The sequence below is a fragment of the Balaenoptera acutorostrata genome, chromosome 8 (assembly GCF_949987535.1).
Source record: "Balaenoptera acutorostrata chromosome 8, mBalAcu1.1, whole genome shotgun sequence".
In the NCBI taxonomy this organism is placed as follows: domain Eukaryota; kingdom Metazoa; phylum Chordata; class Mammalia; order Artiodactyla; family Balaenopteridae; genus Balaenoptera; species Balaenoptera acutorostrata.
Genome location: NC_080071.1, coordinates 24,040,093 through 24,067,816, shown reverse-complemented (window position 1 = coordinate 24,067,816; position 27,724 = coordinate 24,040,093). Strand labels below are relative to the sequence as shown.

At 35.3% G+C, this 27,724-nt stretch overlaps 1 protein-coding gene and 1 non-coding gene across 3 annotated transcripts; one reads left to right on the top strand and one right to left on the bottom strand.

Moving 5' to 3' along the window:
* Positions 1–5,081: 5,081 nt before the first annotated feature.
* Positions 5,082–26,642, bottom strand: GCA (grancalcin). 2 transcript variants are annotated; one of them, XM_007183184.3, is made up of 8 exons: positions 26,486–26,642; positions 22,147–22,305; positions 17,116–17,185; positions 13,242–13,285; positions 12,819–12,966; positions 8,921–9,034; positions 8,524–8,582; positions 5,082–7,873 (listed from the first exon to the last, which is right to left on the bottom strand). In XM_007183184.3, the coding sequence occupies exons 1-8, from the start codon at positions 26,510–26,512 to the stop codon at positions 7,847–7,849; spliced, it is 648 nt and encodes a 215-aa protein (XP_007183246.1). In that variant the 5' UTR covers positions 26,513–26,642; the 3' UTR covers positions 5,082–7,846. The 2 variants fall into 2 exon arrangements, with proteins under 2 accessions (XP_007183246.1, XP_057406669.1); XM_057550686.1 differs by lacking the exon at positions 26,486–26,642 and adding an exon at positions 26,056–26,311.
* Positions 15,860–15,968, top strand: LOC114238071 (U6 spliceosomal RNA). The gene has a single exon (XR_003623499.1). It is a non-coding gene; the product is annotated as a U6 spliceosomal RNA (small nuclear RNA).
* Positions 26,643–27,724: the final 1,082 nt, after the last annotated feature.

Genomic DNA, 27,724 nt, shown 5'->3' with positions numbered 1-27,724 from the left:
CTTTGAGAATCACCCATGCAGGGTTCTGTGGTCAGACCAACTTGGGTCTCAGCATGAGTTCTTTCATTAATAGCTGTGTGACCCTGAGCAAGTTAATTAACCTCCCTGAGTCTTTTTCCAGAGATCATGGTACCTGCCCTGAAGACACCTGAGGAGGAAATGAGATAACATATAGGAAAGTGCCTGGCACATAGTAGGTGCTCAAAAATGCTAGATTCTTTGGCTGTCATCCAGGAACATAACATTATGTTCAATCAGGAAAACAATTTTCCACAATTTAGCTTTTGCACAATGTGCAATGTCTCCAACTAAACAGCTGTTACCGAGACTAAGATTTTTGATTCAGAAAAACTCAAGTGTAGCTATTGTTGTCTCTCCTAATTGTATTTTGCACTATTAGGTTTATAGCTTTAAAGTAATACTATTTACAATAATAATTGTGAGACTATGAATCTCATCGTTACAAACATATCTACTCTGAAGTGATGTTAAATGCCAAGTGTGCAAAGATGATCTGTTGAATTCAGTATGACTAGAATGTATTCAGTGAAGACCGGCTCACTAAGGAAGCCCCTTTACATCCATGATAGTTCCCAAATGGATATTTAAAAATAATTTTCAAAGTACAATTTTGGAAGAAAATATAGTGTTTTTTCAGAAAATAGAATTTCACAGTTGTAATGGCTCTTTTCAGGCATCTAGGCCCACTCCCTCATGGCACAGACATTACATTACACAGACGTAGCCTGCCTAAGCTCTAGTGTGCAATGGTAGCAACGGCAAGAGACTCAGCGTGGTAAGCCTGAATTCAGATCCTACCTCCTCTACTCACTGTCAAGACAAACCCTCAGTGAGCCCCAGTATCCAAAACTATAAAAATGAGACAACATCTTAAATATCTTGAAGGGGTGTTGAGGAGTCTCTGAAATGTATTTGTGGAAGTGCTTTGTAAACCACAAGGCACCGTAAAACTATAAGATCATCGTGTGACTTGTGCATCATCACAAAGGTGGTGGTCTTGTGGTCCCAGTGCAATAGCACTACTTATGTCTTCTAAAAACCTTTCAGTGCTCTTTCCCCTGCCCGACACTACTTGCAGTTAACCTTTGTGACAAAAATCTATAAGGTGTTTCTCACACAACTCTCAAAGATGCATCTGATCAGAGTAGGAGAACGCCAGCCTTAGGGAAGCTTCCTCTGCCATAGCACCCCACTATTTGTCAAATATCACCTTTGTCCAAGATGCATAAAATTACATTTACATTGCAATTGTTTTCTAGGTATGCAATAGCTTCCCCCTCTCCCTCTCACTTGTTTTCATTTAAAGGTGTTTTTCTTGTGGTTCTCGTTAACTTACTATGCAGTGATGTCAACCTTTTACAAACTAAATGGATTGTGTTTTTAAATGCTTTATAAAGCACTAGGTATTGTGATTGATCAGTGCCCAAGCTTAGAATAATTCATTACATGCTCTTGTGGTACAAATACACTTTAAGAATATGCAATACAGAAAAGAAAATTCACAGGAAGACATGAATTATTAATAATTATTAATAATTGACAGCATGAAATTATTACAAGGCTTATATAAACTATTAAATGGGGGTTGAGAGAGATGACAAATTTATTTAAAACTAACACATTATTACTATGAATAGAATAACACATCTCTAGAAATGCAATGTTAAGAACACAGAACCATACAATTAATTGACCAATTTCATTGTTCTTCCAATCATAATCCAACTTTTAAGTGAGAATACCAAGAATTACTAGAGGAATGCTCCCAATAAAATATTTTTATTTTGAGAAGTGGTAATATTAACGTGGTTACTCTTCAAAAGCTAGTATCAAAACCCAGATGAATTCCTGAATTGCAGTCATGACATCTGTGACTTACATTAGTTCATTTATGTTTTGAGAGACACAAAATAATTTAGCACAGCCGTGGTTTTAAAGCACTATATGTTTTACCTATGTTCTTTGTACTTCCACTGTCTGTATATTAATGGTGTTTTTAAGTTGAAAATAATCAAATAATCACAACTATTAACGTTTAAACTGTATTTTTTAATACTGACAATATATTGTTTGAGTATTTGAGAAAATTCCACACAATTCCATCATTCTTATGTTATTTAGGTGTAAAATTCAAAGATCAGTAATCTTTAACTCCTCCACGTAGTCTTATCAAAATGGCCCTATAATTACAATAGCACTGAAATAATATGGTACTCTTTTTCCAAATATTAAGGAAATAGGATAAAAATATTGGGGAATCCCTAGTTCTTAATCTCCTAGGCACCTGCCAATTTTAATTAAAGGCATATTACCTATTTTTAGCTGAAATTTGTGCTCTATAATTTTGTTAGGAATATGTATACCAGAATGTTTGCCAGTTAAAAAAATAATACATTTCAAACAGTAATGTGTGTAATTACTTGAAAATGTCAGTCATCTGATATAAAGAAGCTTGCTCACATTGGTTAAGTAGTAAGCACTTTGGAATGCTTTAAACATAATGAAACAATCTACCAAAACACGTATATTTCCTAGTCTTTATGCACATAACGTAGCATGAAATCATGATGCTTTTGAAATACTCTGTGCAGAAATATTTATTTTTTAGCAAATATTTTCTTCAAAGATTGGTATGCGATATTGACAGTGTAATCTACTTGCACTAGTTTTGCAATAACCTTCCACAAATAACTGTAAATAAGAAAACTGTAAATTTCATGTAAAAATGGTTGCAAATTTTTGGTAGCTAAAAGTGTACAAGTTGTATTGAAAATATAGTATATATACATAATTTAAGAACGAAGCATATAATTTCTGATCTATTTATACATGAAAATTCAAGAATTTGTAAAAGAAATTATTTTGGGGAAAAAGAAAGTAAATCTCATTAGCTACTTAGGATACTTTTATTAGAGAAGCCAACTCTTTCCAACATTTTACTAGGTACAGTGATAGACACAGGCATGGTGGTGCTGATGTATTTCACAAAATCACATAATTGTAACAGTGCTACAGTTTTACTGAGTTCCACTGAGGCACTAGTAAGCTGGACTGAGTGGTAAAAAGCGTTAAATCTCAAAGAAACATAAAAACACTGCACTTTTTGCCTCTCGAGAACACAAGAGTAACTTACTAAAACATTTGTTTATTAAAATTTCTGATGGCTAATCAGGCTTTAACTTACGTGAGACAAATTTTTTCATAATGTATGCTTTATACGTATTTTTCATCTAGAATGAAAATATTGGGATATTATTTTCTTTTGCCTAAGTTTCATACATTCTTAATTCTTCCCCGGAATCATTTATCTATTAGTTTTTAAAACATCAAACTATCTTCAAAGAAAACTTTTAAATAAAATTGGTTAATCGTAATGTGGCATGTTCTAAGCTAAGGGCTGTTTAGTCTGTTTAAGGTTGAGAATACCTACCATTCACTTTTAACGTTTAAAAAACCAAGAGAACATGCCCTACTTGATAAATAAAAAATGAAATCAGAGTAGCAGGAAGCACTGCATTGATATCTACAAGTGAAGCGGATTAGAAAATAAGAATCAAAGAAGTATGAAAAAGCAAAATATTTAAAAACTTAGTCTCTTGCCTTAAGATAAATTGGGAGTAATGCATTTAGATAGCTTTGGGCAATTAAATATGTATCCACAAGTTCAATTAATCTGAAAACCATTCTTAAATGGCCTATCATTTTCAAAAGGATACGGATCTTTAATTAGTACGTTTCTAGAACATCCATACTAGCAATGTTCAAGTTATCCTTTGCAATTTCAGTGATCATAACAAGATAAAACATGATTAAATACAGTCAACTAAAATGCAAATGACTATATGTGTATATCTGTAAAGTACATGTTCATATTTTTAGGCTTATGGGAAAAGGCTGCACCCACACACACACACAGTATCAGAAGGGGTACTAATTCCTGGCATACTTGTCTCTGAATATAGCTATTAAATGACCCAGACCAATTCTTCTCACTCCCTGTAAGATTTCCAAATTGCCACCATCTCTGATGTGGCAGAAGGGGCACACCTAAAAACGCAGCACACAGGCAAGGCGCCTACTCATTCCCTAACTCTGTGGTACATCGTAGTAGCGTAGCAGTGCCACCAAGGTCTACTTACTATATATTCAGATCTAGAAGCACATCTGAGTTTTGAATGCTCAAAATGTAATACACAAAGCTGCATATTACCAAGCTACATGGGTAAAAGGAATGTTAAGTAATATAAGGCTCTTTTCTTTACTATATGTTTTTAAAAATAAGTAGAAAAAGACATGGCAGGAAACAAAAACGCAGGTTTCCCAGCATTCAAATAGTGAGCTGACAGTGAGACAGAGAAATTTTTCATAACTTTCCCAGTTTGCTGGCAAGTAGTTTTGTGCTCAGAATTCTAAGTTACAGGACAATTTGAATTCAATATGGACATATGTGATGTTATGATCTTATTCTAGACTACAAATTATCTGAACAGTAGTCATTTAAAATCCTGCCTGCATTCATCAGTATAATAACAGAAGTTCAAAATATTTATTTTTTCTTTGTATCATCTAATATTATTATGAAGTTAAGATATACTCTTAGATGATAACAGCATTGTACATTTATTTCAAAATGCTTAATTTGCTATGAAAATGATTTGATTAAGACCAACAAAAATGTGATCTTTTAATACAAGTTTCAAAGTAATCAAACAAACACCCATGGTTGCATTTTAAAGTTTAAAAGAAAAATATGCTAACCTGAAAAATGTATTGAATTTTACTCACTAGATTTAATTTACCAGATTTTGACAAACTTATTCCTATTAATTTCCCAGAAAACAGCTACAAAGAAAACATATCATTTATGAGTCTGTCAAACATAAAAGGACAAAGAAAAGCACATTTCTGACAAAGTATTTCTTTTGTTTGTCCAGTTTAGTAATGCCATAACAGGTGAACTTGATTTGTATATTTTATTTAAAGAAATCATCACAAATTAATTTTTTTATGTTAATTACACAGATTTAAACTACATTAATAAATTTTACTTTCTTCCAGGGTAAATGCCTTTTCTGGAAATAAACATATCACTTGACATTTTTTTTATTACTTTTTGTTTCTGAATTCATGCTTGATAGATCAAATGAGCGCAGTCCTTGAAATAATATTTAAAGTGGACCAAATTAAGATTCCAATAGTATTAATTTCCCCTTGATGTAATTTAAAATGTGTAAACTGCCACTCGAAATAGAAGTGTAATACCTGACATTTAATCATTTGGCAGTCTTTTAGGCATAGGTGAAGTACTGCACTGTTATTTGAACTGAAGCATCTCATAATATCTATGTAACAGATTTTGTATGATGCAAAACTTTACAGCAACCTATTTGAATGTTTATTAAAAAAAATTCTCAAAATGACATGGAAACATGTTTATTGGATAAATAAAAGCACTTAGACATTAAGAGTGTACATTATTCAATAATTTACATCATCATAAGAAAACTGGGGCATGAGTCAACCAGTACAAACTACCACACTATATTCATATCCCAGGCATACTCCCTGTAAAACTATTTAATTTTTACCTTAGTAATGGATGTCTGTTTACAGTAATTATTTTAAAGCATCAAAAATGTGAATTACATTTCAGTAAAAAAATCCTAGTCATATATTCTCTATGGCTAATGTTTATGTAATTATCTATCTAATGTAAAGTGCAAAAGAACTGTCTGACAACTGGGTTGGATTGGCATGGAACATTAGTTTTGCTAAGAGGAAGGGTTCTGTGGTTAAAAAAAAAAAAAAGTTCGGAAAAAATTGGGTCAAAAAAAATTAAATGAGATTTTCTGTACTTTAGGCTTTATTAAGCTCCCTGAGGAAGGTGAGACTTTCCCAAATACGTTTGGTCATGGAAACTCCTTCTTCACAGACCTCCTATGACCAAAAGTCATAGAAACACCTTTCGAAAAGGATGACTTAGAGAATTGTGTGAAGAAGTTCTAACACAAAGTGTCATTTGGCAAAACTTAGATGAGTCATGTCAAGCCATTTAAAAAGTTTTTACCTCATCTATGAGCATCCAAATAAGGAAAATTATAATTGACCTCAGAATAGGACAGTAACAACCACCTGTATAAACTGGATGTTAAGATTCCATGCTACTGAGTCATAGTATCACCCTATTCAACATGAATGATATACAGTGTGTTTACATTAGCTTTTTTCCTACAACGCTTCTAATTAGAATTCTATATCTTTTATGACTCAGTTAACATGCTCTCACATTATCAAATATATGTTCATGAAAAAAAAAAGATTAACAGCCAGAGGACAAAATTACATGGATTATTTATTCACACATTTTTATAAAGCTGACCAAATGAATTTGACAGCTAAGTATATAAAATTATCAATATCAACATGAATATACATTACTTCCTTTCTAGGATGTTTTTAAAGTGAAAGTTTATAAAAGGTGTTTTTTCAAGATACTACCATTCATCCTCCATTTTTAATGAAAAATTTTTTAATGAAAAACTATACATTAATTTGGTCACGAGCCATATTAAAATTATGCCATTTGCACCTTTAAGCTGGAAGATATTCAGTTAAAGTGTAAGAAAAAATATGTGGTTTATTAAAACTTCATTAAGAAAGACTTCGGGGTGTTTGCCCAGAAAGGGACTGGATTAACCGCAGCAGCGTATACCAGGAATCTTAAATGCTAAGGACCAAAAAAAAAAAATGCTAAGGACCTGGTGACTCCACTTTGCAATTTTTGTAGTAACGCCGCTCAAAAATGCTGCCATGACGCCTACCATGCTTAGGACCCACATTACACTTAGTGGTAAAGACTTACTGGTTTACGAATGCCAAAATCACTGGCTAATGTTGTCAAGAAAGTCAAACTTATAATTTCTGAACGCTTAAACAAAGTGGTAGATTATTACTGGAGTTTTTTAAACTTTCTAAACAGTTAACAGCATTATGTATAAACAATTTAGCTTAAAAGGACAAATTTAAATATTGACATTTCATTAAAAATACGTCATTTCCAGAAAAATCTAGATTTAGAAAGAGATGCCATTTTAGGTTACCTATAAAGTGCAGCGAAAAAAGTTATGTTTATGAAGAATTTTTTTCCACAGAAGACAATAAAACATATTGAAGAAAAACATATACTGCAAAAAATTAAAAAAGGAAAAACAATGCCTCCTGTAGTTTTATTTCACCATAGATTAATTTATGGTTCACCTAAGGTGATTTAAGATAAAATTTTAGGAACTACAATTTTCTTCTTCACAGGCAAAGAAAGACTCATGAGTTTCTGTTCTCTGATTATGTGATCAAAGAACAAACCCTATTACAAAGATGGCGCAAAATCTAGGCTTCCCCTTCTGGCTCACCCTCAAATACCAACAACTACAAACAAAATTTCCAAGTATAATTTGTAACCTTCAGGTAAGCATAAATTAGCTTTATCTAGGCTTTCATCATTTGGCTTCTTATATAATCTATCTTGTAAGTAAGAAAGAAAATTAAAACTAAGAGGTATTTGTATCACTTAATCATATACCAATATTTATTATGCAGATATCTCTAAAGTTATAAATTTATATATATTTATATAAATATTCCAAATACAAGAACATCTCTTTTACTGCTTTGCACGGTGAGCTAAAGTAAAAACACATAGAAAGAGAAGAAATTTAACAGACAGGAACATGGAAAAGCCCCCAAAGCTTTAATTCAAAGTAGTTCAGTTCATTTCTTCCAAGCACAGAAATTCACAGTATTTCTTCAGCCTTCAAATTCTAGACTTTCAAATTGCCATAGTGCCCTGCAAAAACTAATACATAAGCAAAATCACCAGCTGGTAACAACAAAATGGTTTTTGGTTTTGATTAATTATATTCCACAGAAGCATGTTCACAAGAGAAGAAATTCTGAGTTTCTAAGGCTTGTAACTCAAACCTGTATTATACTAGTAGGGTAAAGTTGACCCTATAATTCCCACATAACAAAAACAAAACAAAACCTTGAAACACTGAAGAACATGTGAAATATAACCTTTCCTTCAGTTAAAAACAAAACAAACAAACTTGGAATCAGGTTAATAGCAACCATCTGAAATGAGAAATGAACAGTTCCATTACCTATCATAGATGAAAATTTCCTATCTCTCTTAGAAAGACCATCACAAGTAAATTACTCTTTATAAAAGCAATGGTAGTTTTGCCCTTAAAAATGATTTGGAACATAAACTGCCAAAAGTCTGTCATAAAATTTAAAAGTATTTTTATGTTTACTATAAAGTCAAATTGGTATTTCTACCACTATTGAATCTTACGTTTGCGTTAAGCTGAAAAACATAAAGAATATGGTCTCTAAGATATATTATTTCCAGTACTGAAACCAGAGATCACTTAAATTTTTTGACAACTATAAACATATACAGAACACAGTAGAAATATCAAAAGTATAATACAGGATACTTACATCATCATATATGAAACTCACAACCCCTTGTTGCAAGTGGTCTCGTCTCCTAAAGAAATCTTTAAACAAAAAAATTACTTTTTCTGTTATAATTTAAAATCTATACTTTTAAATACTTGGTGTCCCCAGGTACTAAAAAATGAATAATTTTATACTCAGGTAAATCTTAAGTGATTTTATGTCCCAGGCAACTGAGATATGAAGAAAACTTTCCAAAACTGAGCTATAACAATTTTTCACTATTTGTATTCCTAAGTTTTTAAAGCCTTAAAACTCTGATTAGATTTAATAGTGAATAAAGGGGGAAAACACATAATACCATCAACTTGCTGAAAAAAGTGAGGGACACCATTCAAGAAAATAGCTACATGATACTGTACCCATAAATGGTCCATACCTGTCAATGCTCGAAGCTTCACACAGCAAGCAACATAATCATCAAAGAAAATTCTGCCATTCTTGCTATAACGTTTAACGATAGCAGTTAATGTTTGAGGACTCAACCTATAACCTAGAAAAAGGGATTGCTAGATCAAAACTTCCAAAACTAAACATCAAAAGAACACAACAAACAATGCATTCTTGTTAATAAAGTAATAAAACAAATTAACATTCAAAACTCATTACATAAAAATATACATTAGAAACAAAACACATTCCGATTGAAATTGATCAAAGGTTTCATTACTAAGAGTGAAGTGGTACATAATTCTCACAATTCTAGCTTTGTAAAAAAGTGAAAGCTAGGAAAAAGAAAATAATTATCTTTTTGTGTTTTTAAAATATATTTTGATTTTGAAATAAGGTCTAGTGTATGTCACAGGTTTTTTTAATGCATCAATATTTCAACCCTGTAATTTTATAGTTCTTTAAAGAATATCAGAGCTCTGGGTGTTTCTGGGAGGACTGGAGGTAGCTGTCCAGTTTTCCCAGCACCATTTATTAAAGAGGCTGTCTTTTCTCCATTTTATGTTCTTGCCTCCTTTGTCATAAATTAGGTGACCATATGTGCGTGGGTTTATCTCTGGGCTTTCTATCCTGTACCATTGAACTATATTTCTGTTTTTGTGCCAGTACCATACTGTCTTGATTACTGTAATTTGTAGTATAGTTTAAAGTCGGGGAGCCTGATTCCTCCAGCTCTGTTTTTCTTTCTCAAGATTGCTTTGGCTATTCGGGGCCTTTTGTATTTCCATACAAATTGTAAAATTTTTTGTTCTAATTCTGTGAAGAATGCCATTGGTAATTTGATAGGGATTGCATTGAATCTGTAGATTGCTTTGGAATGGCAATCACCAAAAAATCTACAAACAATAAATGCTGGAGAGGGTGTGGTGAAAAGGGAACCCTCTTGCACTGTTGGTGGGAATGTAAATTGATACAGCCATTATGGAGAACAGTATGGAGATTCGTTAAAAAACTAAAAATAGAACTACCATATGACCCAGCAATCCCACTACTATACCCTGAGAAAACCATAACTCAAAGGACACATGTACCTCAATATGCATTGCAGCACTATTTACAATAGTCAGGATGTGGAAACAACCTAAACGTCCCACGACAGATGACTGGATACAGAAAATGTGGTACATATATACAATGGAATATTACTCAGCCATAAAAAGGAATGATGCCCCAGGGTTCACTGCAGCACTATTTACGATAGCCATGTCATGTAAGTAGCCTAAATGTCCATCAACAGATGAATGGATACAGAAAATGTGGTACATATATACAATGGAATATTACTCAGCTGTAAAAGGGAATGAAATTGAGGGCTTCCCTGGTGGCGCAGTGGTTAAGAATCTGCCTGCCAATGCAGGGGAAACGGGTTCGAGCCCTGGTCCAGGAAGATCTCACGTGCTGCAGAGCAACTAAGCCCATGCGCCACAACTACTGAGCCTGCGCTCTAGAGCCCGCGAGCCACAACTACTGAAGCCCACGCGCCTAGAGCCTGTGCTCCACAACAAGGGAAGCCACCACAATGAGAAGCCCGTGCACCGCAATGAAGAGCAGCCCCCGCTCGCTGCAACTAGAGAAAGCCCGCGCACAGCAACAAAGACCCAACACAGCTATAAATAATAAATAAATAAATAAATAAATCTATTAAAAAAAAAGAATATCAAAGCAAAGGTTATTAGTGATCTTTGCTATCATTCAAACCTATATTTACCATTGACTATATTGCTTACAAGTGTCTTTTACAGTCAAAGAAAATTTGAGAATTAACATGGTTATTCAGAGGGGGAAGAAATAGGAAAATGTTATTCCATTTTGTCCTATAACTCTTAATCTGTTTCTTCACAGATTTTCATCTTAACCACAGTCTTCTTACTATTTCCTTGGTTCTTTATTGTCTAGCCCAGTGGACTCCAAAAGTTTTTGAATGTGTACTTCTACGAGTAAAAATTTTAGATCACTCACTCCCATTATATGTGTATTCATTTAGTTTTAAATTCTATACATGAATTACTATTTGACTATATACATTTTAAAGTATATATAAAACTAAAATTTAAAAAGAATGGAATAAAAGTAATTAAAAATATAAATTAATATATTCCACTTGTTGCACCCCTACAGATGGTCTTATGTATTTAATGAGATGTGTACACTTTACTGTGAAGAATGCTGGCCTAGAATTATTGTCTTTATATATTAATGGATTAGTAGATTTAGACAAAAGACATTAATCCAGTCAAAGGGAAAAATAATGAAAAAAAATGCAACAGAAGATAATTCTATGCATAGCTATAATGAAATACAATCCAGGAAACTTGCTAAAAGTAAATGAAAGGAAAGGTATAAATTAATAGAAGTCATATATGCAAACTAATGTAATAATATGCAAATAAGCCCTGAGCTGTCTATTAGAGAATTATGATCTGGATGTGGGACGATAAAATTCGTAAGACTTTCCACAGCATTCTCAGCAAAAATAATTTGAATATCTTAAAATATATCTGAAGACCTTAAATTTGAAAAATACAGAATACCTCTTTGTTACACTCAACTGCCTATGTGAACTCTTTGGTGGTTTTCTTTTTTGCAATTGGTTATATTAATTTTCCAACACTGTGCTGAATTAAGAACCAAGTTTAATTCATTAGGAAGTAAGACTCTATAATTGAACTATACATGTTTATATGGCCAGGACTGTCCCTAAAATGATCATCTATTAAAACATCTATTTATACAATGAAACTAATCATGGCTTTGACTTTAAATTGGAATTTGAGATAATTTGCACTTGGTTCAGATTTCTGAAAGTTAAAAATCTTTCAAAAAGTTCCGTTACAAAAGAATTTTGTTTAAAAATGAGTTTAGGGCTTCCCTGGTGGCGCAGTGGTTGAGAGTCTGCCTGCCAATGCAGGGGACACGGGTTCGAGCCCTGGTCTGGGAAGATCCCACATGCCGCAGAGCAACTAGGCCCGTGAGCCACAACTACTGAGCCTGCGCGTCTGGAGCCTGTGCTCCGCAACGGGAGAGGCCGCGATAGTGAGAGGCCCGCGCACCGCGATGAAGAGTGGCCTCCGTTTGCCACAACGAGAGAAAGCCCTCGCACAGAAACGAAGACCCAACACAGCCAGAAATGAATAAATAAATGAATAAATTTATAAAAAAAAAAAAAAAGAGTATAAATAAAATCACAAAAGTAAATACAATTAAGAAAACTACTTAAAATTGCACTAACTGTAAACAAGTTAAACACCATTTATATTATCACTTTTTGAAAGAAAATAGACTGAGAACCTTAGCTTATCAGAGATATGCTAAAAATAAAGTTACAGTCTTTTAAGATATTCTAAAATGTAGACTTCCCATTTTGAGGTTTTTCGGTGTCTGCTGTGTGTTCTACACTACATAAAAAAAAGAAGAAAAATTAAAAAAACAGTTTTTACTGCCAGAAAGCTAGACTATGTATGGAGACCTGTAATTGAGATAAGCCTTTGCTGTCAAATTAGAGATCTTACCAAGTTACAAAAGAATACAATATAAATGGTAAGTGAGTACAAACAATTAGAATAAATTTAAGTATACTCAACATAGGAAATTCAGAAATTGTTTTATCAACCAGAATGTATGAAAGATCATCTTCGGAAAACTCATAAATAAAATGGTTTTGTTAAAGGTCTTTAATCAGAATGTATCTATAACCTTGAAATCATATTGGACAACAGCTGGTGAAATAATATACCCTTTTATTACTTAGCAAATTTAAACAATTAAGATTCATCTGATCAAAGAACAAAGATGACCTGGATCGATTCTAAAGAATTTAATATTCTTACCCATAGCAGCAATGGCTTGCTTCAATTCATGATGCTCTACTGTGCCACTTCCGTCTTTATCAACAGTTATGAAATTTTGCTTCCAGGCATTAAGAGCTGCCCAAAGTTCTTTGTATTCATTAAATCCCATTTTTCCTGTGTAATCTCTCTGATAGTTTTATTAACAAAAATAAGTTTTGATACCAAAGAATCTACCCGGACCCAAAACTCCAAATAATTGACTAAAAAATTTTAAGTTCACTTCTGCAAGAGTTAGCCAAATTTAGCATATAAATAGATTTCTGTGTAAAAATGGAAAAGAATGGAATTCAAACAGGATGTTACAAAGTATTGTTAAACTCTCTAGTTTACTATGATCATTTATATCTAACAATTGCCTTAATATTCTATATTCCAATATTTTCTATTTTTAGTCAAGGATACATCCAACATGGCAATCATAATTCTGCAGGTTTCCAAACTGAAGGCTATAAAACATATTTATGATTTGAATTAAATTCTGTCCGATTTTATTTATATAAAATTACAACAATTTCTGTTTTCAAAACAAAACATTTACAAATTGCCAAACATACACAATCACCCAATGAACAAACTTTGAATGTTAGGCATGCATAGAAAAAAAAAAAAGAAAAAAAAGAGAGACTAAAATAAAAATTACTACCTTCATACTACTCATATCTAGTAAGGGGATTTGGGTAATTAAATAAGCAATTATAAAATACTGAAAATTAAACAAGTGAAAAGGAGGGTTTCAGTCTTCCTAACACAAATGCCAAGTCAGGTTTAAGTAGATGTTGTCATCCACTGAGATCACAACACTTGAAAGTGTTAGAGATTTGGTTAAAGCCTGGGGTATATGGGAAGGAGAGGCATATAATGACTTCAGAAAGCCAGATGAGGACCAGGTCACGAAAGTCTTGAATGCCACCCTAAAGTTTTAGACCAATGGAAGTTACTAAAGGATTTTAAGGAACAGGGGGGCAATTCTAAAATTTCCATTTCAGAAACAGTAGTTGACAAAGAACATACTAGAGAGTAAAGTAAGATGGATCTGGATGTAGGTAAATCATCTGGTAGTTTACTGCAATCAACCAAGTAAGAAAAAGATGAGCTTCAGAACTGAAAGCAACTGTTTTCTCAGGGGAGGGGAAAAGAAAGGAAGAAGAAATCAAGATAACAAGATAGTTTGCTATCTTAAAATCAGGGGTTATTAGGAATATTAACACTTTCATGTTTAAAGAACTATAACTGAGGACTCACTAGGCAGAATTTAATTTTTCTAAACCTTATCACAATTACATTCAACTAGCATGCTGATTTATCTCAAGACTAATTACATAGTCCTGATAAAGGAGATATGTCAGTACAGTTCAGTCAAGTTTACAAAGTTCTTACTAGTAACTTGTTAAAATAAATGAATGAATAAATAAGTAAAAATGCTTAAAATTATTTTACTTTATGCTATTTGATAAAATATTTTGAAATTTTTATAAAGAAAAAAACTATTTCAGCTAAATTTTAGACCCATTAAAGAAAATTATAGAACAATCCCAAAGTTAAAAGAGCTTTCTTTAAATGTTTCATATGGTGTCAATGTTAGAATAGGTGGTTACAGTATTTTCAGACTGACAGTTCAATTGACAGTGAATAGCATTTACTATGAGCCAGGTAGTGTGTGTTTTGTGATTTCACATAAACATGCCAAACCTATCCTAGCCCCAGTTTTACAAATAAAGCAACTGTGGCCCAGAAAGAGAAGGTTTCCCACGTTCACTAGCTAACAGGTGGAGGAGTCAGGATTGGAGACCAGCGCTCCTTCATACAAAAACTACTCAGGCAAGGAGGCGGAGAAATCTCTGGAACGGCATTCCATCATTTTGTCAAGTACATGACATCTGTTCTGCCTGAAAGTTAACATGGCACACATTCATTAAGTGGGAGGATCTGAATAGTTGATAATAAATGACAAAAATTGAGTCATCAGATAAGCAGAACTTCAATCAATCTCAAAATAGGACCAAGTATATGTAAGATTAAATACCTCTGACAAAGAACGGAGGGAGAGAATTTTTAGGAAAGTTGACAGATTTTCCCTCTCTCCCCACACCCCATTAGAATGGACAGAATTAAACTGAATTTCTAAAGTTGTAATCCTTTAGAGAAAAAGAGAATGAGAGAGGAAACAAAGGAATAAAATTTTGCAAGTTGGAAAAGTAGGTGGACCTAAGTTGACAACCTAGATCTGAGAAAGTGGCTTCCTGAGCTTGCAATAAGGCAACCTGAGAAGCAGCCTGGTTTATCCTGGAGGAGACTCCAAACGTTTAAGAACTGGCGGTACTTCTGAAAATGGGTGTGAATGTAGAGACAAAAACCGAAGGACTGATTGAATGTCTATCTAAGGAGACTTTAGAGCCCCCAATCCCCTCCTTGCTCCAGCTACACGGATGGCTACCCTGTCTACTCCCACGCCAGTAGACATCTGGGGTTTTATCCTCTGGAGAGGACTGTGCACTGCAGGAAACCAGGCACAGCTGAGGACAGGGCTATCTACTAAAACAAGGAAATTCAGTGACAATTTACAAAAGACTGAGAACCCTGCTGAGTCCTCCCTCCTCCCCTCCAGACAGAAGATCAACTGGACAACCAGCCCCAAAGGAAATCCCGAAAGATCCTGATACCCAGTGTTGGAGGACACACTGCCCGGCCAAACCACCAGACTCTGAAGTCTACAGTCAACACCCAGCCTGGCTCTCAGGGCTTCTAACTGGCATTTTAGTTAAATATGAGCAAGCTAGGATCATCAGACACCTGAGAAAAGCACCTAACGTGAAAGATAGCCAAACAAGCAACCTGGAAAAAAAAAACTGGAGGAAGTAGGTTATGTAGGAAGAAAAAAACTTAAAAAAAAAATACATTAACAATCTCAGAGACGTAAGGAAAGACATCGCATTCATGAAAAAAGAACAAAGGCTCTTGGATTTTAAAAACATGATAGGAGAAATGAAAGACTCAATGGAAGTTTTCGAAAATAAAGTTGAGTGCTCGCTTCAGCAGCACATATACTAAAATTGGAACAATACAGAAAGTAGCATGGCCCTTTCACAAGGATGACATGCAAGTTTGTTCTGTGAAGCGTCCCACAGTTAAAAAAGAAAAAGAAAATAAAGTTGAGGAAATTTCCCCAAAAGTAGAGGAAAATAAGAGGTAGGAGAGATAAGGTAAGAAAAGTGACCCAGTCCAAAGACAGGCATTCCAGAAAGAGAAAATGGAGAAAACAGCGCTGAACTAAAGCAAATGAGTTTCCAGATTAGGAGTGCCCACTGCATTCCCCACACAAACAGGCACAGCACTGTGACATTTCAGACTAGGGACAAAGAGAAGATCTCACAAGCCTCCACACAGTAATAACAAACGACATACAGGCAGGAAACAAAAAGATAAAGCAACAATGGAAGCTGGAAACAATGGAGCAATACTTTTAAAATTCTAAGTCAAAATGATTTGTAATCTGGAGTTCTATACCTGGCCAATCACTTAATTCTGAGGACAGAATGAAAGCATTTTCAGATAAAGTCTCAAAAACTTTACCTCCCATGCACTTTTATTAAGAAGCTAATTCAATATATTTTATCGAATTTAAAATGACAACAAGGGATGGAATGAAGGGGAGATCCAACTCAAGAGAGAGAAGAAAGGGCTCCAGAAGGAGTGCAAGCATGACAGCTATGCACAGAAAACGAAGCACAACAGAAAGCTCCTGGATGAGGATTAATTTCAGAAAAAGCAAAAAGTTACATTAAAAGGAAAATTAATCATATATTATTACAAGACTCAGGAAGAGCATTTAGATAGTAACAATAAGGCAAATACTGATTAGTGACCTAATGAAAATTACTCAACAGCAGATGGATGAGGGGAGCTCCTGTGTGGAGTACAGGGACACAGGTGAGAGGGTTACCTCCTCATCACCCACAGCAGGACATAATAATTGATGATCATTAAAATTGAAAATCAACAGTGATAAAGGCATGCTATTTTGAGATATGGAGGCAAATTTCAAAAGAATTAGCTGAAGAACTTTAAAGAGATTTTCTCTGCGAGTGGTTAACATCGGGGAGGGAGGAATGCATGCTGAACAGTATTTTCATAACAAGCTTTGCAGAATTATTTGGCTCTTTGAACTATGTGCATGTATATCTGTGATAAAAAAATTTAATATTTTAAGTATGGAAACAAAAAAGTTAGAAAATGAATTTCCTAGTCCAATTTTAACAGAGGAAAAAAAAGATCTCACGAGAAAAAGTTCCACTAATTCCAGACTGTGTTAAACATTTCTGAAGTTCTTCAGCATCCACTTCACCATCCTGTTACAAAATAATTATAACCTGATTAATAAAATCAGTTGTATAAAAGCATACTAAAATGCTAATTAACTGTTCTAGGCCGATCAATAAATATGCAATCTTCAAAATATTACTCTATTATCAACTACAAAATTATAGAGATAATTATTGACGGCAAAGGCACATTAGAGAACATCACACAACATGAATACTTTTTTCACAATCAAATTTTATTCTATTAAATTATTCAGGCATTTCAAATATAAGTTATATTCTCTACTTCCGAAAAATAGCATAATCACTCTGTCCTATAATAATGCAAAGTAATACCTTGTGAGAATCATTATACCTCTACTTAAAATAGTTAGAAAAATGCCTAAAATGCTAAAATGCGTTCAGAGAAGTCTCAAACACTTTCCTTTCATGCCCATTTTGAGGGGAGATTATTTCTAAAGGATACTGAATCTTTAACTGGGAAGAGAAAATATCTTTTTCCTCCACAGCATTAACCTCAGCAAAATTTTAGAGTCCCCTCTGATTTTTTGTCCAAATATTCTTGTTTGACCTTCTTAAGGGGAAAAAAATTTTTTTATCACAAACAAGAAACTACAATGGAAGTGAAACAGGTTGAATACTCTCATTATGTTTCAGTACCTCATCCTATTTTCTACAAAAATAAAGAGTAATTTACTTGGAAGCATCACATACACTGTCACAAATTCAGAACAACATCTCTGAGAAAGGATTAAGGAGGCAAATTTAAAACACGTAATTTGTAAGAACCCAAGAAAAAAAACTTTTACAAACTGCTTCTAAGAAGTATTATAAACACTTCTAAGGAGTATTATAAACATTATCAGGCAAGTGAGAGACTAACTCTAAATATAAGGAAGTTTAAGAAAACTCAGTAGTCACAGTAATGTTTTAATGCAATATTAAAAAAAGAATTAACGCAAAAATTCTGTGAATAAATATCCAGTTTTTAAACAAAGGATCTGACCCTGTTCTTGCATCATTCACTTCATTTGTCTCTTGATATTGACTCTGTTTAGGTCTATCAAGCCTGTTAGATTTACCTGACGGTTTTACATTTTTAAGATATTAAAGTATGTACTGGTTTATTTATTGTATTTTAGTCTGCCTGTTTCTGGAAAATAAACCCAAGTATTTATTAGAACAACTTAACTCAAGGCAAAGGATTTTATATTTCAGTGAAATCTGATTCTGGACACAATCTAGGTGGGGAAAGTCACAAAACCACTAGGTACGGAAGGGTGACATGGGGAGAGGAAGGGAAACATGGAAGGGGACAAAAGGTGAGGGGGGGTGAGGAGAATAAACAAAAACTTCACTCACTGTAAGTTTAAGGAACCAATATTCCAAAGTATGTGGAAAAATCTAATGTTCAGAAAGACAGTCCACAAGAATGAACCATTTTAGAACAAATTCATACAGGATGAAAGAATTTTATAGAGCCATCATTAAAACAAATATGCTAAGAAAATGCAGAGAAATAAATGAACAGATATCTTCCATTTAGAAAGAATCAGAAATTCATCCATTTAACATACATCTATTGAACAACCTAACATGTTCAAGCACCATTAAATGGACTACGTACCAAGCAGTGTCCAAAACAAATTTCTCGCCTTCACAGAGGTTACATTTTAGTGGTGGGAGAGAGGCAGTAAAGCAGAAATTACATCTGATGGTAGTAAGTGCTGAGGGAAAAAATACAGCAGAGTAAAGGTGCTAAGAAGGAGTGTTGTGGAGTAGGGTGAGGAGGCCAATGGTATTTTACACAGATGGTAAAGCAGAGCCTCATATATAAGGTGAATTTTGAGAAAGATTTGAAAAAAGCGAAGGAGCGAGCTATGCAGACATCTGAGGGAAGAGTGCTCTAGGCCCGAGTTGTCCAAAACAGAAGCCACTAGCCCTACATTCCACTGAGCACTTAAATGTGCCTAGTCTGAACGGGGATGTTCTGTTAGTGTAAAATACACACCAGGTTTCCAAGACTTAGTAACCACGACATAGAGTAAAATATCTTATTAATAAGTTTTACATGATTACATGTTGAAATGTTAATCTTTTTTGATACACTGGGTTAGATAAAATATTCTATTAAAATTAATTTCACCTGTTTCTTTTTACTCCTTAAAATGCACTACTTGGAGGCTTGAGAACTACACATGTGGCTTGCATTCGTGGCTCACACGCTATGTAATTTGGACAGTGCAGTTCTCGGCAAAGAGAACAAGTACAAGGGTCGGAGGGATGTTCTTGGTGTTGCTGTCATCTTCACTCACTCACCCTGAGCATGCCTCTCCCTGTACCGTTATCATTTCCCACAGGTCTATCTCCCTGACTAGACAGAGATCGTCTAGGTCAGTATCTGAGTTTCATTTACCTTTCATCCCCAGACCCTAGCCCAGTATCTAGTACAAAGCAAGTTAGCTGTTTGGTAGAATGAAGATAATTCCTTTGGTTCCTCACTAAACTGTAGTCATTTCTGACACTTTGTAGCCATATTCATTTACTATTTCGAAAGGTTGAAACTATTACAATTTCTCGTTCAAGTATGGATTAAATTTAAAAATCTAAAACCTAATTAATGAATGAAATTCTATTTTACATGCGTTTTTATAGAATTTTGGAGTTTTTCTAACAACCTGAATAGCTTTGCTAAAAGTTATTTATCACTATCAGAAAGCATTATCCTGGTACATTACTTCATACTCGTATTTCATACATTTTTATAAAAACATGTTATCTTAATTAACTGACTAACAAGCAGTGTCTTCCTAAATTATACGGAGAAAATCCAAGTGATCATTTTGGATCTCTTTACAGGCAGTTTGAGCTGAGGATTGTGATCAACTATCTAAACCCTCGACTAAATCACTTATCATTAGTGGTAGAAAACTGCATTTTCTAATTAAATATTAAGAGCTTTAGATAGATAATTAACAAAAAATCAATTGCCCTTGGTTAGGTTAACTGATAGGCAGCAAGATTTTGAAATGATATTCAAGTTCAAGTCCTATTTGTTAGGCTAATCAATCTTAATCTCTACTTACTCATCTATAATAAAAGAGCACATCCGTCTTGCCTACCTCACAGAGCTGCTGTGTGGAAAAATGCAAGCAGTGTGCACATTAAAGTTGTTGGTATTATCAAGATACTTGTGTGTGTATACGTGTGTGTGTGCATGTGTGTATTCATGAAGGTACTAACCAGAATTTCCCTGAAACAATTGATGATTGAATCATTACTGTTAGGAAAACATCCTCCTATAAAAAGGGACACTGCAGAAACTTTTAATTGGACATTTCTCATAGAGTATCTTTAATTATGAGGCCTATCAAAAAGAATATAGCTGCAGAGGTGAGTTCGGTAATTAGGTTCTAGGATCATAATGTATAAATCTGATACTACACTTGAACCCTTAAAGTCAGACAAAATTCATCATATAAGAGAACTGTCTAAATATTTGGACTAAAAATTGAAAATGAGATAGTTTATGCATCCATTCAATGACTAATATTATCCTAGTGCCTCCTGGGTAAGAGACAATATGACAAGGGCCATGTCCTTATGGAATTAAATTATTCAAAAGCACAAGACTGAAAAATTTAAGGAAAGTATCAAACAGTACAATCATAGCAAATCATTGTTGACAACTGTTACAATGAAATAGTTCTTAAGTCAAAAAAAGTCTCTAAATATATATGTCTGGTTCTTACGTTTTAAGTTGTAATTTTATAAAATGGATTTATTATATAGTCAGCTATAGATAACATACTTATTCCCAGTATTATACTACCAATACTTAAGAGTTCCTTGCAGATAAGAGTGGTATAATGCAACAGTTAGGACTGCATTTAGCTGCAAAACAATTAGAAAATGTTATAAAAGGGGCTTAAACAAATCAATGTTTATTGTTTTATACAAGAAGTCTGGGGCTATGCAGAACAAGACTCTGTGGCAACTTAATGAGGCCATCAATCTCTTTCCATGTTTCCGCATTCCCCATCCATAGGCCTTTATCTCAAGCTTGTTGCCTCAAGATCACAAGATGGCTGCAGCACCTCCATACTGCAAGTCCACTTTCCAGGCAGGTAGGATGAAGGAGGAGAAAGGGTCAACACTAGTTCCAGGAAGGAAAGCTTTCCTCATTTGGAAAAGGAAAGTATCCCAAAGAAATTACACCTACTTCTCAACGGCCAGTCTTATGGCACATGGTTACCTTTACACAAAGGTGTATGAGATGGTATTAGGGCTTTCCAACTGCTACCACACGTGAAAAGGGAAAAGGAGGTTTTGAAAGGAATTCGGGTAGCCAAAACAGTGTCTGCCACATGTAATAATTCTGTGCATATCCTCTATTTCTAGAAAGGCATATGGGACCTAGTGAACATTTAAGTGACTGAATAATGAATGGAAAATGTTATCAAACTTCTATGAAATTCTATGCACTCAATAAATCATTCTTGACCACTATGAAAGAAAAGAGACATGGATTGTGACTGAGACCCAAGTATGAATCTCTGTCTCTGCTCATTAGTCTGGTATTTGCCCCTTCATTCTGCCTTGTTTCCTTTATCTTTTCCTGATTTGCTTTACCATCAAGCCTCTCCCGGAAACATCCACAATTTACAAGTCTCCTTTGTGATACTCTGCCCCAGCTTCCTCAAGGAGATTTACATAGAGATCTCTTTTTCCCAGATCCTATCTGGCTCAGTCTCCACGCACCACCCTGGTTACTCCTAACGTGTTAGACATCAAACTAACAGACCTTTTAATGAGATAATTATGACTACCCTCATCTCTGATCTCAAGAAGAAAATTAGTCTAGATGAGTTTAAAATGCAAGTTTCATATACATTTAAAATGGCATACTAAATAAAAGAGTTGACATTTGTTTTAAGTTGCAATCATCTTATAAAACTGATATTTGTGCTATATATTTAGTTTTTTACCTGGTCAGCAACAGCAGTGAAGTATGTCCACATGGGGTCTCCCGCTGAGGAATAACTGTCCGGATAAGCTGGGCATGCAGGGTATCCACCAGGGAGCACAGCTGGCCCTGTTCCTGGCACTGGCTGTCCCATTTGCATCTGATTGCTAAAATTTCCAAACTACAAGAGCAAAAAAGGAGAAGGTTATTAATACAAATATTACCCATTATCCACTGAAGTTGGTTTAAAAGAAAATACTTACGAGAAGTCCGCTGAAAAGCAAAACTCGAGTTACTGAAAGCTCCCAAATTATCACAAAAGCTGTTAGCTACAAACTGCGAGATGCCCTGCATTACTTAATTCAGCTCATTAACAAATGTTATCCAACATGTTTTAAAGTGTTGAAGAAAAAAGAAGTCTCTAGCCTCTAAGAATGAGGTACACTTTAAAAAAGTAAAAAATACAAGAAGCAAAAAGTAAAAAATACAAGAAAATTTCACCTAGAGTAAAACTAAGAAGTAGTATACCTAAAGACACATACATAGAATACATGGTAAATACAATACAACAAAATTGTGAATGAATCATGGGAAAATGCATAGGGCTGAAACATCCCCTCCACTAGAAAATATTTATTTTTTAAAAAGCAAGATAACAATGAACAGAACAATAAAGTAATAGTTCCAACAATGGTCCTCTTCAAAACTGATAAGAATAACAACAACGAGAATACCAACAATAATAATACTCAGCTAACATTTATTGAGAGCTTTTTATATTGCAGGTACTGTTCTAACTACTTTCCATCTACCATATGATTTGATTTCCCAACAACTCAGTGAGATATGAAAGTACTATCCTTTTTTCAGTTGAGGATGTGAAACTTCAAGAGGTTTCTGAATTAGTTAAGGTCAAATGGCTAGTAGGAAGTAGACCATGATTCAAATATGAAGCTGACCCCAGAGACTACATACTGTTTGTTTCCTGCTATGGCTCTGGTTACTGTCTTCTTTTCACTTTGGAACTTGGTATACATTTTTTTATATCTTAGAGAGACATCTTACTCACTGTTTTTAATGAGTCTGGAGGAGGAAGAAGTGTCAAGATTGTTCATTATTCTATTTGGAACAAAAATCTTGATCTGCATCTTTGAAGAATAAGCAGAGATTGATGGAAGGCAAAAAGAGAAAAGAATTCTAAGAGGGGGAAAAAGGCAAAAGGTAGGAGCCTTTAGTGGCAGTTTGAAAAGCTGCAGCATGGGATGTGGTAAAGGCAAAAGGTATGCAGGAAGTATGGGAGCTCCAGGAAATGTGCTCAAGGATCAAAAACTAGATTATGAAGCAATGAAGTATAAGAAAGGGCACAATAAACATTAAAACAATATAATGAATTTGAAAAAAAAAGTGATTGTTTAAAAGTTATTCTTTGAAAAGAGACAGACTGTTAAAGGACAGGCCAGTTTCTGGAATAAAAAAGAGAAGTGTATATAACCACAAAGAGAATTCAAATTAAAAAATACGTATTAACAAATGCTTATGAACACCTCTTTACCAATACATTTGAAAAGGTAGGGGCTTCCCTCGTGGCACAGTGGTTAAGAATCCCCTGCCAATGCAGGAGCCATGGGTTCGAGCCCTGGTCTGGGAAGATCCCACATGCCGCAGAGCAACTAAGCCCGTGCGCCACAACTACTGAGCCTGCGCTCTAGAGCCCGCGAGCCACAACTACTGAGCCCACGTGCCACAACTACTGAAGCCCATGCACCTAGAGCCTGTGCTCTGCAACAAGAGAAGCCACTGCAATGAGAAGCCCGCGCACCGCAACGAAGAGTAGCCCCTGCTCGCCCCAACTAGAGAAAGCCCGTGCGCAGCAATGAAGACCCAACACAGCCAAAAATAAAATAAATAAATAAAATAAATTTAAAAAATTAAAAAAAAGAAAATGTAAATGAAATGGGCCTTCTAAAAGTATCTAAATTCTATAAATTACAAATATTGACTAAAGAAAAAAAAAACTTCCTATTTCTAATAAGGGTAACTAGGATAAGATCAATCTTCACCAAAAAAATAAAAAATTTTCATAAAATATTATTTTTTAATATTAAAGGAAAAAGGTAAAATTTCCTCACTCATACGGGGAAACTTCCAAGCCAATATTGGGGACAAATCTAGACCCAGAGTAAAAGGATTAGCAAAATTCCCAACGCAGCTTTTGCTCTGAGGCAATAACAAACACCTAGACTTTGGTTCCAAGGCCTCCAAGGACACGGAGGGCAATCAAGGCGTGGGGCATATCCAAGAAATTAAGGCTTACTGGAGACCCTCACACCTTAAGCTTCACAGAAGGAAGAAAAACTGAAAAAACTTTTTTCTAAGAAGAGAGGCCAAACTAAATATAAGCCTATTAGTGAAAAACTCATGTTGAGTTGGTGCCAGGAGACTGGCTATAGACCCTCTCCTGTGGCATCTCCACGTGTGCCTGGAGGGTTCAGCATACTTGTGTTTTAATCAAAGTCAGGCAAGCAGTATTATATGAAGAACTTGGCCTTAGGAATAACCTTCTATCTACCTTTCCTTCCTGTCTCGCAATATTAACTTCTCCAAAATCCAAAAATGTCAGAGCCTGGTGGTGGCCAGATTAAGATGGTTGCAAATTCTTTGCAACCTTTCCCCTGCAAAGGCAAAGACTTTTCTCTACTCCCTTGAATCTGGGCTGGGCCTGTTTCAGCTTTATCTGGTAGCAACTGCACCACAAGCATTCCAGGCTTAAGACTTTAAGAGGGCTAGCAGCTTTAGCTTCTCTCGTAGAACACGGGCAGCATGAAGAAGCTCAAGACCCATGTGGAAGGGCCCACATGGAGGGAAGCTCGGACCCCTAGCCTACAAAGTAAACCCTGAAAAGTAGTTTATAATAAGTTCATATTTCAATTTGTCTTCCCAATAGTTTCAAATGAATCAAAACTGATCATTAGGTCATCACTGTCCTCACCTGGTAATGTGACTGAAGAAAACCTTGGACTTAAAAGTGTCAGCAATGTCATTTTCAGGTAGTTTTGCACATTTTTGAATCGTTAGTACTATCTTTGATCCCTAGTTTCTTCCCAGAAATTTTCAACTACTTGTCCATTTTGTGAGGGTTACTTTGGTTAAACTAGATCATATAATCTGTAACCCTGGAGAATTCTGCACATATAAACTGTGTAGTAAGTCACAACAGGCTGAGAGGAAACAAGTGAGAGGCCAATGCATAGAACTCCACTTCATACCTCAGGATACCAGCTGTACCTTATGTCAGTGTTCTTCAAACATGTGCTTCCCTATCCCTAAAACGATGTTGAAAAGTTATATACCTTTCGCCACAGTTTATGTCGACATATGACGTTCTTAAGTTTAAATAGTTGTAAAGAATGCAATGCCTAATATACTGTAAATCTCGACATTCACAAATGATGTTTTACATCACTCTTTGGAAAGTATCCGTTGCTATCTACATACTATAATGATCTGATACTTGCTCCCACACATTTTTTTTTTTTTTTAAAGAGAAATGAAAAGGCTCTTCTGGAACATTTAGAAATTTTACCTTTTTCCTTTTATTCTTGGAACTTATTTTTTATTCTATTTCTTCCTCATCTGTATAGGCTTTCTATGCTTAAAATGTATCATTATGCTTGAAAATACTGATCACACTATAACACTTACCTAAAATATAAATATGTATGTAAATTGAAATTTTAAATTTTGTTTTATTTCCTGTTACCATAATGGATACTACAATCACAACTCCCAATTCCCAAAAATGATGCAGGATAAACAGTTACATAAGAAAGTATAATCTTCTCCACCTCCCCACTCTCCCACCCCCGCCCAAAAAGTCTACAAGAACACTGTCCTTGGTAGAATAGTAAACATTAGAAGACATTTAGCATACCTTAATTTATTCATAAGCAACATAGAGAACAGCAAAGAAGTGGTCAAAAAATTCAGGAAAAGGATGTCTAGCAAAACTGGAGAAGAGGGGGTTAGGAGGGTTGCACGGAGGGTGGACCACAAAAGATTACTGGAACAAGAAAAAGGATGCTTTGTTCCTCCATTCCAGGGAAGAAATTTCTAAAAACACTCCACACCCTTGGCTCCACAAGGACTCGTCTAAGGGTTCCTCAGGGACCAGAACACCTGCGGCTCCCCGCTCGGCCCCAGCCCCGGCTTCCTGCACGGCGCGAAGTCCCGGCGCCGCCGAGTACCAGAGGCGGGCGAAGTTAGCAGGGACCGACCGAAGGCGGATGCGGCACGTTGGCACCGCCCGCCGCAGCGCCACACCCCGCGGAGGCAGAGGCCGCGCCGAAGCGGCCAGGACTCACCCCTCCTCCGTATCCCGGGTAGGCCATGACAAACTTGCGAACGTCAACCGTCACCCTTCAATTCAGCGTCTGCCAGGCTGGGAAAAAAGCGGAGGTGCAGCTGCAGGCGCAGGTGAGGATGATAGACTCGCCGGCCGCGTCGTTCACTTCCTCGAGACCAACCCCTCCCGGAGTCCATCTCTGCCCTACTCAGCTCGGATTGGCTGAGACCGGCCCTTCGGAGCCTATAGTGCCTAAGCCCGCCCCTTCCCCGAGGCTAGTCCCATCCATCTCGTCTCTGATTGGCTTCACGCGCCCAGCCTTTTCCTATTCCTCTTTTATTGACTCGCTCGGATCTTGCGCTCTCTCCTCGCTAAACCGAGAACCCTTTGCAACAGTAACTTCCACCCTCTTTGGAAAGGCTCTCTAGGTCGGTTTCTTTTCTCCTTAGAAACCCCAGACCAGCAAGTGCATGACTTCTTTTAACCTTCACTCTTTTGAAGCTGGACTACCGAATACGTATCTATGAATTTCAAAACTTGAAGAGTTACATCTATTTTTGCGTAGCGTTGATGTCACATCATCAAAACTATGAAACCTTAACCTCTACTCCAAAGGTAGTGCTTCTGAGCTAAAACTCTCTTGACACCAAGTTTTACCAAAAGGTTATTATAGTTTATGGTGACCAGAAGTTGCCAGATTTAGCAAATAAAAATAGAGGATGTCCAGTTAAATTTTATTCTAAAAAAAAGGAGGAAAATTTTAAAATATGAGTATGTCCCAAACATTGCATGGGTCATACACTTATACCAAAAAAATTATTCGCTGTTTACACGCTGATAATATACAAGGCATCCTATATATTATCTGGCAACCCGACAAATGACTCAACATTTGGGCAAACTCTTTAAGTTGTGCCTCCTAATTATATCCACCGAGGAACAGCTTGGTTTTTAATCACTCGGTGCAAAGTTAAATGCTCAATTACTTTGATTTATTAAGTAATAGTCATTGACAGTTCTGCTTTTCTCTGGAGCTCAAATGGATTTTGCAGCTCCAACTTGAAAAGGACAGGACACACACAGGGACCGGACAGCTGTAGACTTAGTTTAAAAACAAACAAAAAGACCATAATGATATTATTTTGAGTTATCTCTGAAGAATAAGACAACTGCTAAAATGTTTCTTAAGAATAAGGATGTGGAAGAAAGTGTCATCTATTAGCTGAGGAAATCAGCCTTGCAAAACTGAGTAACTGTT

Excerpts from the sequence above, each read along its gene's own strand:
- GCA (XM_007183184.3), bottom strand. The coding sequence starts at position 26,512 with ATGGCCTACCCGGGATACGGAGGAGGG. Across the intron at positions 22,306-26,485 it reads ACCCGGGATACGGAGGAGGG|TTTGGAAATTTTAGCAATCA; the intron begins GTGAGTCCTGGC and ends TTGCTCTTGTAG. Across the intron at positions 13,286-17,115 it reads AATTAGTGGAACTTTTTCTC|CCTTCAGTTTGGAAACCTGC; the intron begins GTGAGATCTTTT and ends TATGTTTTATAG.